The 19,091-nt window shown below is 38.1% G+C and overlaps 1 protein-coding gene across 1 annotated transcript; it reads left to right on the forward strand.

The window, feature by feature from the left end:
• Positions 1-963: 963 nt before the first annotated feature.
• Positions 964-14,659, forward strand: LOC311081404 (alpha-2-macroglobulin-like protein 1; the record flags this gene model as incomplete). Its single annotated transcript, XM_084111944.1, has 10 exons — positions 964-1,065; positions 1,157-1,361; positions 3,232-3,321; positions 11,585-11,778; positions 11,862-12,074; positions 12,303-12,421; positions 13,096-13,177; positions 13,263-13,349; positions 13,450-13,555; positions 13,677-14,659. The coding sequence occupies 10 exons, from the start codon at positions 964-966 to the stop codon at positions 13,715-13,717; spliced, it is 1,239 nt and encodes a 412-aa protein (XP_083968070.1). The 3' UTR covers positions 13,718-14,659.
• Between the last annotated feature and the right edge of the window lie 4,432 nt (positions 14,660-19,091).

Here is a 19,091-nt window from a genome sequence, read left to right on the forward strand (position 1 = left end):
AATAGTCAAAAGTAGAAAGTGCTATAGATTAAATTATCATCTCAACAGTAGGGGTGTAACCCCGGCATCCTGGCCAAATTTGCCCCTTGGCCTCTGTCCATCATGGCCTCCTAATCATCCCCATATACTGATTGTCTTCATCACTCTGTCTCCTCTCCACCAGTAAGCTGGTGTGTGGTGAGCGTTCTGGCGCAGTATGGCTGCCGTCGCATCATCCAAGTGGATGCTGCACATTGGTGGTGGTTGAGGAGATTCCCCCCTTCTATGTAAAGCGCTTTGAGGTCTCAGAAAAAGCGCTATATAAATGTAACGAATTATTATTATATCAGGTTAACGGTTTTAACGTTATTCTTATGGCTGACTTGAGATAACGCTCCGGTCAATGCTTAAACATTCACGTTAATTAACGTTACCATTGTAAAATCAAAATAAGACATGGGTTTTCTTTAAGCGTATGTTCCCTTTTGAAATCGGCTTGTACTGCTTGAAAACCTTTTTTCAGTGCAGTTAGTGTTAACATAGTAAATCCATGGTAAATGCTGGTGAATTGTGGGATGAAAAGTATTCTAACTGGATCGTTATGGCTCAATGTTGTCAGTGTTGTTGATTAAGTCAGCGCTGTTGTAACTGTTTTTAATCTAGTTTGAATTACCAAGACTTATGTGGTTGTTATCAAAGACCTCTGCGTCGAACTTGAAATTTCTCACTGGATATCACTTCAGTGTTTAGTGGTCGCGCGACTGAGACCGGTCAGCAAGTAAACACATTTGTCCAGAGCTTGCGCTGTCTTTACGGCGGATATAAATGTTCCCTGTTGTGCGGTTCAAACGAGTAGAGCTGTTTCGTTCAGCTTTTGGCGTGTTTACCTGGTTTAAAATCTAGTGCTGTCACCTTGTGTTGACAATGTGAAACTATACGATTTGTAAATTATGCGTGGCAGGGCCACATATAATATATTTCGGAATGTTTTATCGCTACCAAGAGTGGACAGACCAACTCCACAACTTTAATGACCACATCATCCTTGACATACACTTATGCCTTACCTTAAGAAACCTTCTACAGGTAACCTTCAATGTATGAATGTTCAGTAAGTACAGCACCTTTCAATGTCTCCAAGTTTGTACATATCTTTTTTTAATATATTTTTTCTCAGGCCCATACTGCTGTGAGCAGAGCAGTCGAGTTTTTGCAAGATATGACAGGTCTGAAGTTTCCACCAGCAGACACAGTGCTTCATGCATCCTTGCACTTTGAGGCCCTTACTGATCATGAGTACAAGTATTCCTGCATTACTTGTGGTGATCATCCCCCTGTGGTGATCATGGATTTACACAAAAAGGGTGTTTTCCATTTATCAGGTATGACTATTGTGATACTCCACTTGCTAATTGTGATTACATTAACATTTATGTATTTGGCAGACACTTTTATCCAAAGTGACTTAATTTACAAGGTTTTATAAGGTCATTGTAATTGGATTTTTTTTTTCTTAAATGGTTTTCTTAGTGTGACCTTGTCATAATGCACAATTTTTTTCACTCTTTAGTAAGTGACCTCCAGGGTCCTGCAGAGAATTTTGATGGAAAAGTTTTGGGAGGCCATGTCCTGTGATATGATTGGTTGGTCGTGGATTTGTTGCAAGTATGAACACAGTGCTTTATACACTATTGGAAAGCATGTTAAAATGCAACATAATACAATGGGTTTTTTTTTGTGGTTTTTAGGTGGTAGACACAATCCATGTGCGGTATCACCAACATACCATTTTTGGGCTCCTTGGATAGGGAAGTGCCACACGGCGTTCAGACTCTGTACTAAACACAGAGTTTGAAAAGATTCATGTTTCGAAGTCTGTATCTGAAATTTCTGAAATTATGGTTACAGAGGACAGACTCAGAGAAGAACTATACAAACAAAAGGTAGGGTTTGTTAGTCAAAAACACCCGACTGTGTTGTGTTTTTAATATTACCTTTTTAACAAGACTATATATTTTGTTAGGTTTGGGTCATTCGGAAGTTATGTAAAGAGTGTGGCTTGGACTCCAATGGATCCCGCAGTGAGGTTGTCAAATGAAATGAAATCCAGACAAACATATGACAAAATCTTTGATAAAATCTGGGGGGTCTCTGGTAAGTTTAAGTTGTCTTGCACATAATATTTTCAGTTGCAATCTAGTTAATGTCTAGTTAGAAACAAAACAAACTAATTTTATACTTTGATTTACTCATTGGATGTGATTAATATCTTTTTTTTTTTTAGGAGGCTGGGCAGTGATTATGTGCCAATGTGGGATTGTTTACAGTATCAAATGCAATCTCCGAGCTGAGAGCCCTCGAGACTTTGCAGACTTACTATTATCCTGGAAGCATATGCCAAATGTCATAATTTATGACTTTGCACGTGGTCTTGCAACTCACTTGAATTTAAGGGCATCAGAAAAACTGATCTCTCCATTTGAAGGTCGCTTGGCAGAACCCACTCAATCCAACATCGAATTGGCCAAATGTGGACAGCTTAAAGTGTTGCTACCTTGGCTGAACACTAAGAAGACAGAGCCAGACCTTAATGATCACCCAGTGACGGGTTCATCGGATCACTATGTGCTGTATGATCGGTTTCATGAAGCCAATACAAAAGACAGCAAAGATGTGTTGAGGAAGCTCACTCTAGTGCCTCAATTGGCTGGCAAAGTGAACAGCCAGGTTGCAGAGCAACTATTCACAAAGATGAAAAAAAAACAACTACTTTTTGAACGTGTCTTTGCCATCGACCCATCTCTTTCAAATGAGGAACATAATCCATCACTATAATGAAAAGAAATACAATAAACTGCTGGAAAGATTAAAGAAGACATTTGGGGGCATGATGGTGAAAAATGTGTACGGACAAGCTGTGTATGGTAAATTACCTTCCTTTTTTTTTTCTTTTTTTTTTAACCTACTAATATTTGTAGATAGACATTCAAATATCCTATGTTATAATATTGTAATGGAACATTTCGACCCAGCAGGGTCGAACCGTTGCATTTTTTATTAAATATGGGAGCAAAGAGCAGTGTTGAGGACATTACATTTTTTTCACTTTATTAGTTTCTTTTGTCCTGCACCTGCCAGAAGGTGGTATGTGCACACAATTACTTTTTTAATAATATTGTAATGGTCCACTAACCACTGATGAATTGAGTTCAGTACAGTTCAATTCAATACCCCTTTAACTCTCTTAAACAGGTAATCCTTGTTTCTCCCATGAGGAAGCAGGTGGGACTGATGTTGTGATGGAGGACAGTACCCCGGCTGCTACAATGGTTACACCTGGTGGTGAGTGTTTTCATTCAGGGGTTAAATGGTGGTAACACACTTTTGAAACTATGTGGTGTATTTTTTTTGTGTTTATAATTTATTTCCAAAATGTCTTCGCTGCAACAGGAATGGTTTGTTGCATTAAACACTTGTCTGCCAATATAAGTTGTTGGGATTTCCAGCCAAGTGATTGGCAGTCATCAATGGTAATATTGTTTGTTTTTATCACACTTTTAATAACACATTTTGTGTATACTGAATGTAATTTTGGTCTCTTTATCTTAATCTGTGGTAAAGCTTGACCAGATTTTGAGTAAAAATGACAGAGAAGATGAGACAATTGCTCAAGTTGGAAGCATTAAACTGCAGCGAAAAGATTTCTTTACCTTGGGCCTCAATGCAGCACTTGAGGCAACAGCACTTGTGGACAGACAATGATTTAAAAAATAGAAAAATTGACCATACAGCTATTTTTTTTTTTTTTTTGTAATTAACTAATGTTATGTTATTATATAACTAATATATAATATATTTAAAAACAGATTGCAAACAGCTGTCTTGATGTAATCGTCATGGTGGCTAAGGAAAAGGTATTTTTTGCCTACAACTATATAACTCATGATCACCTGGAGACGTTTTTGTAATGGATGTGCAATTGAATGCTATGCTTAGGGAACAGATGTGTTTGCAGCAAATTCCTATGTTGTAGTTACCTGGCTACCACCACTTGATTTGGACCCATTTTTATCGTTTCCAGTAAGTCCATCAAGTTGTATTTTATCTAAAACTGAAACAGTTATAAATGCAGTTACAACAAATGAATGAATCTTATGTTCCCCCAAGGATAACATAGGATCCAAGGATTACATTCTGCTCCCTGCTTGGATGCCAGGACACTGGATGCTATGTGTATGTTGTTCTCTTCATTTTTGGGTGAACTAACTCTTAAAGGGTTAGTTCACCCAAAAATGAAAATTCTGTCAGTAATTACTCACCCTCATGTTGTTCCAACCATGTAAGTCTTTCGTTCATCTTCGGAACACAAATTAAGATATTTTTGATGAAATCTGAGTGCTTTCTGACTCCTCCATAGGCTTTCAGAGGGACCCAAACTCGCCGGCCCAGAATAGTTATTAAAAACATCGTTAAAATAGTCCAAGTGACTACAGTGGCTCTACATTAAGTTTATCATGCAACGACAAAACTTTTTGTGCGGAAAAACAACAAAAATAATGACTTTATCCAGCTATTAGTGTTCTTCAATGTGGGCCTCTGACGAGAGTTCACGGCAGCGCCAGGACGCATGCGCGAGAACTGAGATTACGGCGTTCTTCTTCTACTACTTGTTACTGGCTGCTCACTCCTTGGGAGTATTACCGCCATCTACTGTACAAGATGATATAAATATCCAACTGTGTCGGATACGGGTGCGGGTCGGACACGGGGGAAACACGGGTCTAAAACAATCACATGCAAACGTAAAAATATATGCATATTTTTAGGAACACGTCTACAAAAATATTCCTGTATTTCAAGTTAATAAAATAATTTAAAATCCACATCAGTTTATTTGTGCCCACGCGCCACGCCCTCCCAGGAATCTATAACGTTACCTACTTTCAGTTTTAAAAATTCATCATAACCGCGCGCGCGCGATCTTCTTGCACTGCAGTCGTCGAGATTGAAGGTTGAGGAGTTGAAGAAAAGAATAGCTAGTGGAGATTGTAAAGTTGTCGACAATACGTCATCAAAAGTCAAGTCCAGTGTGTGGGAGAAATTTGGAGTTATCTGAAGAAAACAAAGGCTTTGCTGCATGCATTTTCGTGTTGGATTATAGCCGCAGATGTGGAACTTCATCGCCGAGGAAGCGCGCAGATAACTGTGGTAACAAAGCAAGCAGTTCTGTCGAACAGTATTTTTCAATTTTAACACTAAGTATGTGTGGTGTGCAAGGCGTGTTTGAACCAAATTGTCTGATGTAGGGTAGACGAAACTGCATGGCAGATATAGTGTTGTAGCCGCGTCTGTTAGGTTACTCAGTTTTGTGGTACTTATGTATGACCTGGCAATAATTGTAATTGTGTCTATAATGTGATTGGCTAAAATGATTTTATTTCGGGTGCGGGTTGGGTGTCGGTTCTATTTTAAGCGGGTCGGGTGCGGATTTTAATTAATGCTGTTGACGGAAAACGGGTCGGATGCGGTTTGAAGCACTGCGGGTACAGGCGGGTGCGGATTTACAAAATCGGACCCGTGCAGGACTCTGGTCCCGACATCATCGAGACCTAAATCACAATAAGTGTCGAATTCAATAGCTTACATACAGTGCGCGTCTTCCTCTGCTTATAAACAGACCGTTTTGCGCTTCCGGCAATGTCGGGACGTCATCTTGTACAGTAGATGGCGGTAATACTCCCAAGGAGTGAGCAGCCAGTAACAAGTAGTAGAAGAAGAACGCCGTAATCTCAGTTCTCGCGCATGCGTCCTGGCGCTCCCGTGAACTCTCGTCAGAGGCCCACATTGAAGAACACTAATAGTTGGATAAAGTCGTTATTTTTGTTGTTTTTCCACACAAAAAGTTTTGTCGTCGCATGATAAACTTAATGTAGAGCCACTGTAGTCACTTGGACTATTTTAACGATGTTTTTAATAACTATTCTGGGCCGGCGAGTTTCGGTCCCTCTGAAAGCCTATGGAGGAGTCAGAAAGCACTCAGATTTCATCAAAAATATCTTAATTTGTGTTCCGAAGATGAACGAAAGACTTACATGGTTGGAACAACATGAGTGTGATTAATTACTGACAGAATTTTCATTTTTGGGTGAACTAACCCTTTAAAGGTCCCATGACATGCTACTTTTTGTAGGCTTTAATATAGGCCTCAGTGGTCCCTAGTACTGTATCTGAAATCTTTTTCCAAAAATTCAGCCTTGGTGCAGAATTATAGCCACTACAAGCCAGTCCCAGAATGAGCTTCCTTCAGACGGGCCGTTTCGGTGTCTGTAGCTTTAAATGTTAATGAGGAGGAGAAAGGCGGTGCAAGGTGGAGGGTGGGTGTGGCCTTGACCATCTTGCAGCAAGGTACCATGCATGTTTACGTTGGATATATTGCAATGGCACGAAGACACGCAGTCGTTCAAGCATTTCAGTTCGACCCAGAATCGGATCCAGATGGAGAAGCAATGGATGAAGAAGTTGCAACTCAGCGGCACCAGCAGGACGTTTCCGAATGGTTAGTTTAAAATATTATGTCTGGATACGGTACTTTAGTGAATAACAATAATACTTCAAATTAGATAAATGAAACGACAAAATGATTTTACATAATTTATTTGTTTACATAATTTATATTTCATATATATTTAAAGTAATATATATATATATATATATATATATATATATATATATATATATATATATATATATATATATATATACACACACACATATATATATATATATATATATATAGGCTATATATATACACACACATATATATATATATATATATTGTGGTATACATCTGAAACAGATTTATACAGATTTGTGCATTGTGTACAGCTCTATAAATAAAATTTGTATGTTTTTTTTAACAAAAAAAAAAATCTAATTATTTCTTCTCTCTCACATGCTGATAATTTTAAAACCGGTGTTAATTGCTGTGTTAGCTGTTTAAGCTGTAGATAGCATGGGGGGGAAACTGTTTATTGTGCCTCTATGTTCTAGTACAGAGATCCGTAACGTCTGTAATTTATCTTATTACAATTACATCAAGCTCTGCGATCTTGAAATGCGGATATCGCGCGCACCATAATATATATTATATTATAACCAACAGGAAAACGGTTATCCAAATAACAAAGAAGTGTACAACACTCGCGTTACAGTGTGTGTATTCACACACATACTTGATGCTGTCTACCTTTACATTAGCGCAAGTAACTGCATAGCTAATGTGACAGCCACATTCTACGTGTAACAAGCTAGGTAACCATAAACAGTAAAGCAACACACTTATATATCATTAGTTGACTTGCTTGTCCGTGGTGTGTAGCTGAGCCAAATAGAGTTGGTACTGATCCAGACTTTAGTTTCAGACGTTCAGCAAGCCCAGCTCTGTATTGACCCAAGTTGAGGGAACAGACGTCGGTGAAATGTTTGCCGCAGACATGCAAAACTTTGGGAAGTTGTGTCGGCGCATTTCCAGAGAAAATGAAATTAATCCACTGGTTCTGGATGAAGGAACTAAAAAAAGGCTTCGGTGTTCATTTGTACATCCAATTATTGAGCTTCGCTCGCTCAAAAGCCATATCTCTCGTGGACAAACTAAAATCGCGCGCGCGCTTTCCTACTTCCTAGCTCATATGCTCATGGTCAGGAAATATTCTCTGGGCGGGCAAAGCAGAGAAAGGGGAGGTAACATTTCTTCTTATGACATCATAAGGAGGAGATTCAAGATCAGCCTGATTGAGCCTCCATTTTCTCAAAGGCAGAGAAAGATAATGTAGCAGAGTGGGCGTGGTTTGACTCAAATTGCTGTAATTTCCGACTACGCCACCTGGGGAATTTCACCCCAAGAATTTAATATAACCTCTAAGCTAAGGCACACACAGGTCCCAATCACCGTTGAGTCAGAGACATAATATTCGTACAAAAGTATTTTATTTAAGCAACATTCATAGTTAAAAGAGGCATTGACCAGCAATCACACTCATCTCAATTGTTTAATTCTATCGTTGACAGCAGAGGAACCTGGGCTTACCCGCAGAGGCAGTCTCGAGATATCACCCTTATGAAAATTACTCTATACACAGTGCACACACACTAATACACACTCAACGACTCATGTCAGAGAAGACCACGACACACAGTGAGGACGTCACCACCTAAATGGTCACTCGTCTGCCCCCGGGTGCCCAGGCCCTGCCAACAAACAAAAGAAAAAGACATCAAACAGTGATATGCAAAAAGAACAAAATGATAATTCCCTAATACAATAATCAAACCAAAATAAACATACAAATTCAAAAAGAGATAAATCAATTAAAGAAATAAACAGGAAAAACAACGAGGAGAAACTCAAACATATCACTGAGAACAGAATTTACTGAAAACAGTTCACTCAAGACGATTCACTCGAGACAGTTCACTCAAGACGGTTCACTCGAGACAGTTCACTCAAGACGATTCACTCGAGACAAATCACTCGAGACAGTTCACTCGAGTCAGTTCACTCGAGACGAGTCACTCGAGACGGTTCACTCGAGACCGTGGCGTCAGTTCACTCGAGTCAGTTCACTCGAGACACTCGGGTCAGTTCCCTCGAGACGAAACACAAAACAAAACACAAAACAGATAAAACAGAACAGCAGCCGATGAGGAGCAGAGCAAACAGCAGTTTATGATGAAGCAACGGGCAGATAATTCTCATGCAGGACGCCACTACTGTCCTTATCGCGTGCCTAAAAACAAAACAAAAAGGTGTTACACCGCGATTCCCTCTCCCTTGACTTCACGCTCGAGCAGTATACTCACAAAACATGCTGTCCCGGGATTACTATCCCCGAACTATGCGGTAGATGGAGCCAGAAGTCTCCGACAAACTCGTTGGCAGAAAGCGCAGATAGATCTTACACTACGTTAAGCATACAGATTAGTCAGATTACCCGCTCAGCCGAAGCAAAATTTCATTTAAAAAACACCGTCACATACAAAGGCCTCCCTTACCTGTCTCAAATGTCCATACTAAACTCTCCAGAAAGCACACAGACTGGCAAACAGCACTGACAGTGAATAAGCAGCTTCAGCGATCTTTTTACGAGCAACACCTGACACTGCACTCCAACAAAACGCAGCAGGGCGCCTGGGTAACGTCACGGCCCCGGATAGTGACGCACACTAAGGAACCGGTAACCCATGCTCTTATACGCACCGGATGCCAGGCCATTGGCCAAATCATAACAAGTAGGAGGGGTCATAACCCTTCCTGCTACAAACCCAAAAGCTCGATTTACACCGATTAAAATTTCTAGAAACTTGGGGACCAAATACAGGCTTGGGGAACTCATATTAATGTTAAAAAACCTCAGAAAGTGAAAATTTCATGTCATGGGACCTTTAAGATTAAAGTGATATTAGGATTCAATATACTAACAACTGTATTTAACAGGTTCTGAAGCCTAAAAACAAGGCTATGTATTTTTTTGATTCAACTCACCCCTACGGGATTGGTGATGTAAAATATGTGACTGTCTTCAGGTTGCACTTACAAATATAAATATTATGTTCAGAGTTCGCAGTTCAAGGTTTGCTGTTCGAAGTTCGCTGTTCCAAAGTTTGCTCTTCATTGATGTTCACTGCTGTTACAGTTACAGAGTTACAGAAGTTACAGAAAGTTACAGAAATCATAAGAATGGAAACATGAAATGGTTGCCTGAACTTGATTGATGCAAGTTCATTCAAGAATAAACCACAGAACCACATTCAAGAGAAAACCACAAAGAACATTGAACATGACGGAAATGTCTAATGAGTAGACTAAATAATTGATTGTGTTTCTTTTGTTTCTGAGAGTACATCTAGCAAAAATATATATATATATTTTTTTTTTTCCCCGAAGGTTTCACCTGATAAAGAACCATGTGATGCAGTCATAACGGTAGGCAATTTTTTTTTAAAGTAAAGATGTATGATTAACATACCATAAGTTAGAGCACGAACATATTACATGTAGTACCGTTATGAACAATACCAGTTTTAGTTAACTTTTTTTTTTTTTAAATGTATTTGCAAAATATTTCAATATGTTTCAGATTAGTTCAGATGAGGAACACGGAGACACAGTCCTAAAGGTAATTAATAAAATCTATGCAATACCATAAAACATTTTATTAAAGAAACAGTGTCATATTTATTACATTTATAAATTGATTAAATTACAGAATAGCCAAGAGTACACATTCAACTTTACCAACTGGCCAACATAGTGAAATTTACGGAAGAGGATTAGGGCCAAGCAATAATAAAAATAAATAAAACCATCTCGAGATTAAAGTCATTATAATGCGAGATTAAACTCGTTAAATTTCGAGAAAAAAAGTCGAAATACAATCTTGAGAATAAACTCATTAAATATCGAGAATAAAGTCGTTCTGTTTCGAGAAAAAACTCGTTAAATTTCGAGAAAAAAGTCTAAATACAATCTTGAGAATAAATTTATTACATTTCGAGAATAAAGTCGTTGTGTTTCGAGAAAAAACTCGTTAAATTTCGAGAAAAAAAACTCGAAATGCAGTCTTGAGAATAAACTCATTAAATTTCGAGAATAAAATCGTTGTGTTTCGACAAAAATACATTTTGTGTGTATGTTACAACGTGGGGGGTTACATTTTGTGTGTATGTTACAACGTATGTTACATTTTAACAGAACAATAAACGGTAATTTAAAAAATGTGGCATGGATTCAGTGCAACACATGTGCTGGATGGCTCCATAATGACTGCGCAGGTGTTGGTAATGTCGACTCTGATAGCCACTTCTACTGTGGATGCAAAATGCAATATCCCCATCCATTTGTAAGGTCAGTTAGATAACAACCGGCTGAATGTGCATTATGCCACTTATTACACGACTTCTTGCCACATAAGTAAATAATTAGACACGAAATATTGATCTGATTCAAAATATTTAACTAGCTCTTTGAACGCAAATGTTCAAGTTCAAACTAGACGGACATTTAAGAGATACGGTATACAGTCATACTACTTATTACATAGCATTCCACCACATAAATAATTATGGGGATAAGAGATATTGATTTAAGATTAAGCTGTTATAAAATCGTACTTGTTTGTTGTCTAATAATCCAACAGTGTACAAAAACACTGTCGCAAAATGGCAGCATCTGCGTTTGAATGAAAAAGGAGAGAGCGAGTCCACGAGACTGGATGGCATAATTAAATAACCGTAAACAAAATATTGATTCGACTGAGTTTTAATATTTTATTAGCTCACAAAAAAGCAAAACTTCCATGAAGAAAGCCCGTTAAGCCTGTGTTTTCAGCGGTTGTTATCGAGCAATAACACACCACTGGATGGTGCTATTGACCAATCAGAATCAAGTATTCCACAGATATAATAATAGCAGTAACTAGAATGTTAATAGTGTGTTACTCATTTGTTTCTGTGAAGTTATTCATTAATGATGGAACAGTTTTCTAAAGTGTTACCTTTTTGTTTTAATCATGCTCCTTGAGTTATGCGTGTGTCTTTTGTCCTTAAGGCTCTTCTCTCCACTGGTCTCAGTCTGGCTCTGCTGATGACTCTGATTCTCTGGCAGTGGAGATCAGCTCATATGTGCTGCTTGCTGTTCTCACTGCAGATTCAGTCACTACAGCTGATCTGCGCTATGCTAACAGGATTGTTAGCTGGCTTGTGAAGCAACAGAATGCTTATGGAGGATTCTCCTCCACACAGGTTACTCAAACCTCTTCAATCAAACACATTATTGCTGGTGTGAATGAGTAAAAGAGGCATTACTGAACACATTTATTTCCCAGGACACAGTGGTGGCTCTTCAGGCTCTGTCTTTGTACGCCACCAAAGTGTTCAGCTCTGACGGCTCCAGCACAGTGACGGTACGGTCAGCAGGAGACACTCTCCACTTTAATATCAATCAGGACAACAAGTTACTGTACCAGGAGAAGCAGCTGCAGAAACTTCCAGCCAAATACAGCATTGAAGTGAAGGGCTCATCCTGTGTGTCTGTGCAGGTCTGTAGTGCGTTCAGCTTCATTTACTCACACTCACTTTCTCTCTTGGCATTTTATGCCCAGACCAGCAACATAGTGTCGGCCCAGATCCGGGCCACATCTGGTACATTTGGATTCATCGCGTATCAGATGTGGGCAGATCTGAGTTGACTTTATGTTCCTGTCAGGCTGGTTTTTCTGCTGTGAGATGATTAATGAATGTGTTTTTCTTTGTGTTGACTCTCTCAGATGGCTCAGTTCTACAACATTCCCACTCCTACTGAAGCGAAAACATTGAGCATTGATGCTAAGATTGAGGGAGATTGCAAAACATTGGGACAAAATTTCATTTTGAACTTCACTGTCAAGTAAGAGACATCTTTAAATTCTTCATGCCTTAAAACGGCTTGAATGTAACTCTACACCCTTGCCTCATCGAGTATACGCGGTTCTATGAATATGCAAACGAGCCCCGCCTCCACTCACTCACAGTAGCTCATAGATCCACTCGTTGATGATCACACGTTGATCTGATTGGTTACAAGGTAGTTTGTGACATCAGAAACGCCAGCGATTTCAAACCGTGTTTTTGAGACTGTCTTTGGTTCACTGCAGTTTTAAGGAGAAAATATTCAGAAATGGTGTTGACTTGTGAATTTACACATGGTTTGTCTTAAAGCATATTAAAAACACCATATACACATATTAACAACATTAAAAGCTTGATTTTCACCACAGGAGGACTTTAAGTCAAAAGACTAGAACATGATTATGACTTAAGATTAACTAACAAATAAATGTTCTCTGAATATTTTTTAACATCTTAATAAACACAAAAGCAATATAAACTGAAACGGCGTATCTCAGTAGTTAAAACACTACACACTGACTTGAGATGCAACATTTTTATTATTGACACATTATGAGTGATTCGAGTGATTAAAACTCTGCATGTGTCTTGGTAATTAGACTGGCTTTTGTTCTCTCTTATTTGTACATTTATATGAGGCATTTAAGAACCTTTTCATTTGCTCTTTTCCAGATATGATGGTCTACAGGAAAGGACTAACATGGTCATTGTGGATATTAAACTCTTATCTGGATTTACAGCTGATACATCAATGGTGCGTTTGAGTGATTCATCACAAAATGTGTACAAATGTCTAGAGTTTCTCTTTTTAGAAATTAATCAGCACTTTTTCCCCACAGCTTAAAACTTCTTCCAGAACGTACTTAAGAAAACTTGTGGAACGGGTCGATTCTAAAGATGATCGTGTCATTGTGTATTTGAAGAAGGTGAGAAAACAGCAACATTCATATGATTTTATGTCTTATGTTGATTCATAAACGTTTTATCCATAATGTCCATGACCAATGAGTTTGTTTCCTGCTGTAGATCCCACAAAATATTCCAGTGAATTACCAGATACAAATGAAACAGGTTCTTCAAGTGAAGAATCTCAAGCCAGCTGTGATTAAAGTGTACGATTACTACCAAACAAGTAAGATTTAATATGCCAGTGTTGAATGCTTTGATCAAGTGATGCACATTGTTTATTCAGATTAAATCCATGTACAGGTTTCCATTGTTGTACGAATGTGAACATCTTCCTTTTCCTTCAGGTGATCAGTCAGAGGCCGAATACTTCTTCCACTGTGGATGAAGCTGAAGAGCGTGACCTTATAGTTCAGCTTGGATAAAGATGTTTGAACTCTCTAATGTTGAATATTATAATGTTTATTCTTTATCCTGGACAAAATTATTTCCAATTCATCATCCCAAATTTGAACAAACCCCCAAATCCTAATCAGTTTTTGGATATGTCTCTTGATATCATGACTTATTAATTTACAATGCATATGATTAATAAAAGTGTTGAAAACAAGTTATGGTGAGCTGGTTGAACTGTTGAATGTGTAGTAGCTACATGCTATGGCAACATTTCAGAATCAGACGAGGTTATCACGATTATATCTTGTGAATTTCTCATCTCATCTCGGCTCTGCTTTTTTTAATCTTGTTCTGAGACACTGTGCACCCTTAAATATAAAAGTGCAAAAAAAAGGGGGGTGTTCCAAACCTGTATGAGTTAGTTTCTTCTGTTGAACACAAAAGAAGATATTTTGAAGAATGTTGGTATTAGAGCAGGATTCTTGTTTATATTGAACATTGTTATTGAACCGCATGTTTAACAGTGCTATTGTTGTCGGCCTCATCGAAGTTCACACGAAGTTCACACAAGTGAAGTTTTCACCGGAGCATACCAACTCTGAAACAAGACCAAATATTATCACATAACATTTTGGACACCTTTGTTTTTATGCATCTTTGATTTTGTTTGCATTTTTTCTGAAACACCCTGTTTTGAAATTGTTTAACAATTTTTAACATCACCATTCTCAATCTATTGTAGTGTGTCTATTTTCCTTACATTTTGAAAAACAGACTTCATAGAATGTCGGCAGCTGGTAGAAATTTCTGTTGCCAGCACCACCTAATCTACAGCAAAAGAAAAACATTTACAAGAGTTGCGAATGTGCGTTTTGTATGTTGAAATGTATGTTATTAAATTAAAAATGCCATGAAACAAAGACAAGGACACATCTTTCTATAAGTGACCCTCAAAATCTGTGCATACAACAAAACACAGTGCCTCCGTGTACGATGATTTATCAGAAAATCACTTTTGTCTCTTTGTTAGAAGAAAAACTTAAATCAGCTGGTGCTTGATAACTATTGAAGTTATTAAACACCCCTGAATTCGGTAATGACGTGTTTTACGAAATATTGATATCACGTTTTAATTTTAACTCAATACAATTGAATGCGCTAAAGGTCTATGAACTTTAACATCTTAATATTTGGTAAAATTAAATTAAAGCATGTGCAAAATGAAATACATCCTAGCTACTTTCTAAATGCTTGTTACGGAACTTATGGCGAACAATTTACCCGGGTGTAACCCAGGGTAAAATCCATCAATATATATTAAATGTTTGTATATTGGTTCTGCCGTCCCTGTCCCTTTAAATTACCCCTGCGGAGTGCGTGCCTTGCGACCTCACGTAATTCTAGTCACGTGATTGTGCTTAGCCAATCACGCATTGGAGCGCGAGTGTTTAACCGGGCTGCGGCGTCTTCTTCATTCAGAGGTGTGGGGAAGCCGATCGACAGCTGTGGACAGGTTTGTGTTTTACAGACTATTCACTAGGGATGGGGAAATGAAGCCTCATGAATCACTGAGGCTTTCCCCTGACTGTTCCGGGAAAAGATTCAAAGCTTCGAGAGTGTCGAGAACAGCGCCATCTGGTGCTTATTTAAGATAAAGCAGCCAGAAGCCTGTGTTAGAAGCTCTGGCAGATGAAGCAACCACAACACACTCCATAGTTTCAATGTTGTGTGCACAAATAAAAGCCTTACATGTTTGTGTTTGATTGGTTCATTAAAAAAAAAATAATTTTCCCATTAAAGTGTGACAATAAAATATAATAGCTTATAAGCTTATATGATTCAATAAAATTTAATGTAGGCCTACTCTCTCTCTCTCTCTCTCTCTTTCTACACACACACACACACACAATGAATAAGGACATTGTCTGATAGGATCATCTGTTATTAAATGTCAATATCAATAATTGTAAATATCAACCAGACTGAGGCAACAATGACTCGTTAAATACGATCTGAAGTTCGAGCCTTCTGACACCCGAAGCGAAACACGCACGTGACTGGACAGAAAGTGAAGGCTTGTTCGACTTCATGCAGCTCTGCGCAGACCGATCGGCGGCTGACTTAAATCAGTGCATGCCGGTTAGAAATTTTGTCCGACTTGATACAGCGCCGACGCCACGTGACTGTGACGTATGCCATCAAAGTACCACGAGAACAATTCGAGAGTAGCCGGAGAACACAGCCAGCGCAGCTTCTCAAGAGCGGCTGCACGTGGGCTGATGACGACACAGCTGTTCCACGATTGGCCGGATTCACCGCATGACAACGATCACGTGTGTTTCGTGTTTATTCGAAAACCTTTAGTTCCTCTAAAGCTCTCAAATCAGTTTATTATAACAGTGAACACTCTTTTCATGTCGTTGCAATGTTATATTGTGTCATGTTTATCCAATTAAAACTGATTAAAAACGTAGACTCCACTTCATTGATAGTAGCTTATGTTGAACTTTATTCTTGTTCAAACAGACTCCGTATGAAGCAATACATAAAGTATTGAATGAAAATGTCTCTGAAACATCTGTGCATTATTTGGCAAATATTGCATTTATTTCACTGCAGCTGTGGTAAAGTATGCAAACACCTCGTGAGCGGTCACTACGGGAACCAGAAAGTGTCCGACTTCACGTCTCCGTTTGCAGCTCCTCCCCGCCTGCACGCGGCTACTCTCGCCGATCAGTTGCATCCAGCCGCAGCCGATGTCGAACACACCTTGAGGCTTCGTTTGTCATCGATCACGTGACTCTAGTAAACCAATACACGCCTCGATACGGGGCTTCACTAGAAATTAGGCTTGTTCGACTTCATGCAGCTCTGCGCAGACCGATCGGCGGCTGACTTGAAGCACTGCATGCCGGTTAGAAATTTTGTCCGACTTGATACAGCGCCGACGCCACGTGACTGTGACGTTAGCACACGAAAAAACCCCCCAGATAATACACTTTTGAGAGTAAATATGCTAAATAAGTAAATTTTCTTTTTATTTATATATTTATTTGTAGAACCAGAAGAGTAATCAGAACGGGATTGGTAGCAGATGTACTAACAGATGATGAAATAAAGGTATGCCTCATTTTTTTGGGTGATTAAGTTAAAAACATTGATAACGACAGCCTCAGACCACAGTCACACGTAATATAATTTGCACTAATAATATATTGCGTTGTGCCATTTCAATTTTATAACAATCTCACAATTCATTTAAACAAAAGCAAACTTTAATTATTTTGGGGGGTTACAAATGTCAAAAATGCCATTTAAAAAGGGAAAATAAATTTAAATGGATAAATCTTGAAAGCATGTTACAAGTTATTTAGTGTGTCTTGATAACCAGTGTCACAGAGAGCCTGTGACCTAAGACTAAAAGGACTTTTATTTTGAAAGGACTGCTGAAGTACTTGTACCCCATAAACAGTTTACACCAATATACACACACAATCTACATGCCGGCAAATTAACATCGTATACTAGATGTGTGGTTATTTTTCTGTTTAGGTGGTGTGATAGGCTCTCTGCTTAGTTCAATGTTTTTTATATAATTTTCTTTTCTTTTGTTGGTTGTTTGTTTTGTCTCAATGCTAAATGTTTTGTTTTGTTATATGATTTAACCTTCAAAGAAACCACACCAAACTCTTTTGCAAATGTTAACAGTTTATTTCCCCTGTAACAAACTAACATGTACACATAAAATACTGTTATACTCACATTGTGGGTCACCTCTCTACTGGCAAACCCATGTGCAGCGACGGCTGCCATTTTAAAGCTTCTAATTGCCCAATTGGAAGGGCACTTTCATTGTCAGTGACATTACAGGGGGAAATCAGGGAAATTATCATTTCTCAGACATTTTCTTTGTAATGTGGAGACATAATTTTGCAATTAATATAGTGATGCATAGGTTGCATGTTAATACCATTTGTTTAATATATTTGTATAGTTTTATCTTGCTTTAAAATTATCATTTATTTATACATGGTATGTTCCAGAAGTGGGAGGAGCCTAACTCTATAAAAGGGCTCCTGGTAGCCATTTTTCAGGAGAGTGTTTGGAGTGTGGGATCACTCCTTGTATTTTTGGGCCTGGATATTGGCATAGCCAGAATACATGTGAACCTCTTATGGATTTATATATATTTCTTTTGCCTTAGTTTTTGTTACTGTATATATTTTTGCTTGGGAATCACTTTGGCACCAAAATAAACACCCTGGACTGAAAATTGTTCTCCATCATCATTGATTTTACACCTTCACCGACGGTACACCCTAACAACCAGTGTTCTAATTTGCTGTTTGTTATGCATTTATTAAATTATATATATAAAAAAATGTTTTTCAGAAAGTTGCTCATGACCTTAAAAAGGGAGTTTTGAGGTAAAACAGAATGTTACTCCATCAACATCCGACATTTGACCCAAAGTTCAAGTATTGGAGAGATTGTTTTCTTTCTGTTTTTAATGAAGAACAGGTATTACTATTATTATTTAATATATAGTTAAATTAATATTCACAATGCTTATATAAACTGACACGTTTAACCCAATAACAGACTGAAGCTTTAGCAGAACGCATTAAAGGTGCTCTGGATAAAGAGGATGCACATAATATTTCGTTTGTCCTTGAAGTGCTACTACCAGAGGTAAGTCATAATTACTTTGTATGTTCTGATTATATTTGCTGTCAGTGAACATAGAAAGTTTATTCTGTGTATTTATTCTCTTTAATGTTTTAAAGCTTACCACAGTAATTCTGATTAAGGTTGAAGAATTTAATCGATTTCAAGCAGAAAGATGTTTCACCACTGGATTATCCCGTTATTTGTAGGTAAGAAGAATATGATATAGCCTATTAACACCCATGTCCATTATAGTTTCATGACAACTCATTATAATCGGTGCCATAGATTCGTTGTCTGGGTGAAATATGATATATCTTTTTAAATTATCAGATGGCTTCTGGACATGACTGCGCACAAGACGTTTGGACTTCGGTTATTATTGATTTATTGACTTGTTTGTTCATAAAAGATTGTGACTGTTAATTGTTTTACATGTTCAATATATTTGTTTTATTTGTAATAAATGATTATGGCAGTGCAGTATTGTCTTAATTATTCTTTATTGCTTAAGAAGTGGTTAGGTATAATCGCTGGTTTGAGGTGATAAATATTCTACAAAAGTGTCGTCTTTCTGGCTCCTTCAGACACAGAAACCGCTGATTAAAGAGATTCATATTTGCTGTGTGTGCATACTCTGCAGTGAAAGTTTATCTAGCCCTGTACAGCCTCCTTTTTTAACATATGATCATTAATTA

The sequence above is a fragment of the Abramis brama genome (genome assembly GCF_963993115.1).
Source record: "Abramis brama genome assembly, chromosome: 4".
Lineage (NCBI taxonomy): Eukaryota > Metazoa > Chordata > Actinopteri > Cypriniformes > Leuciscidae > Abramis > Abramis brama.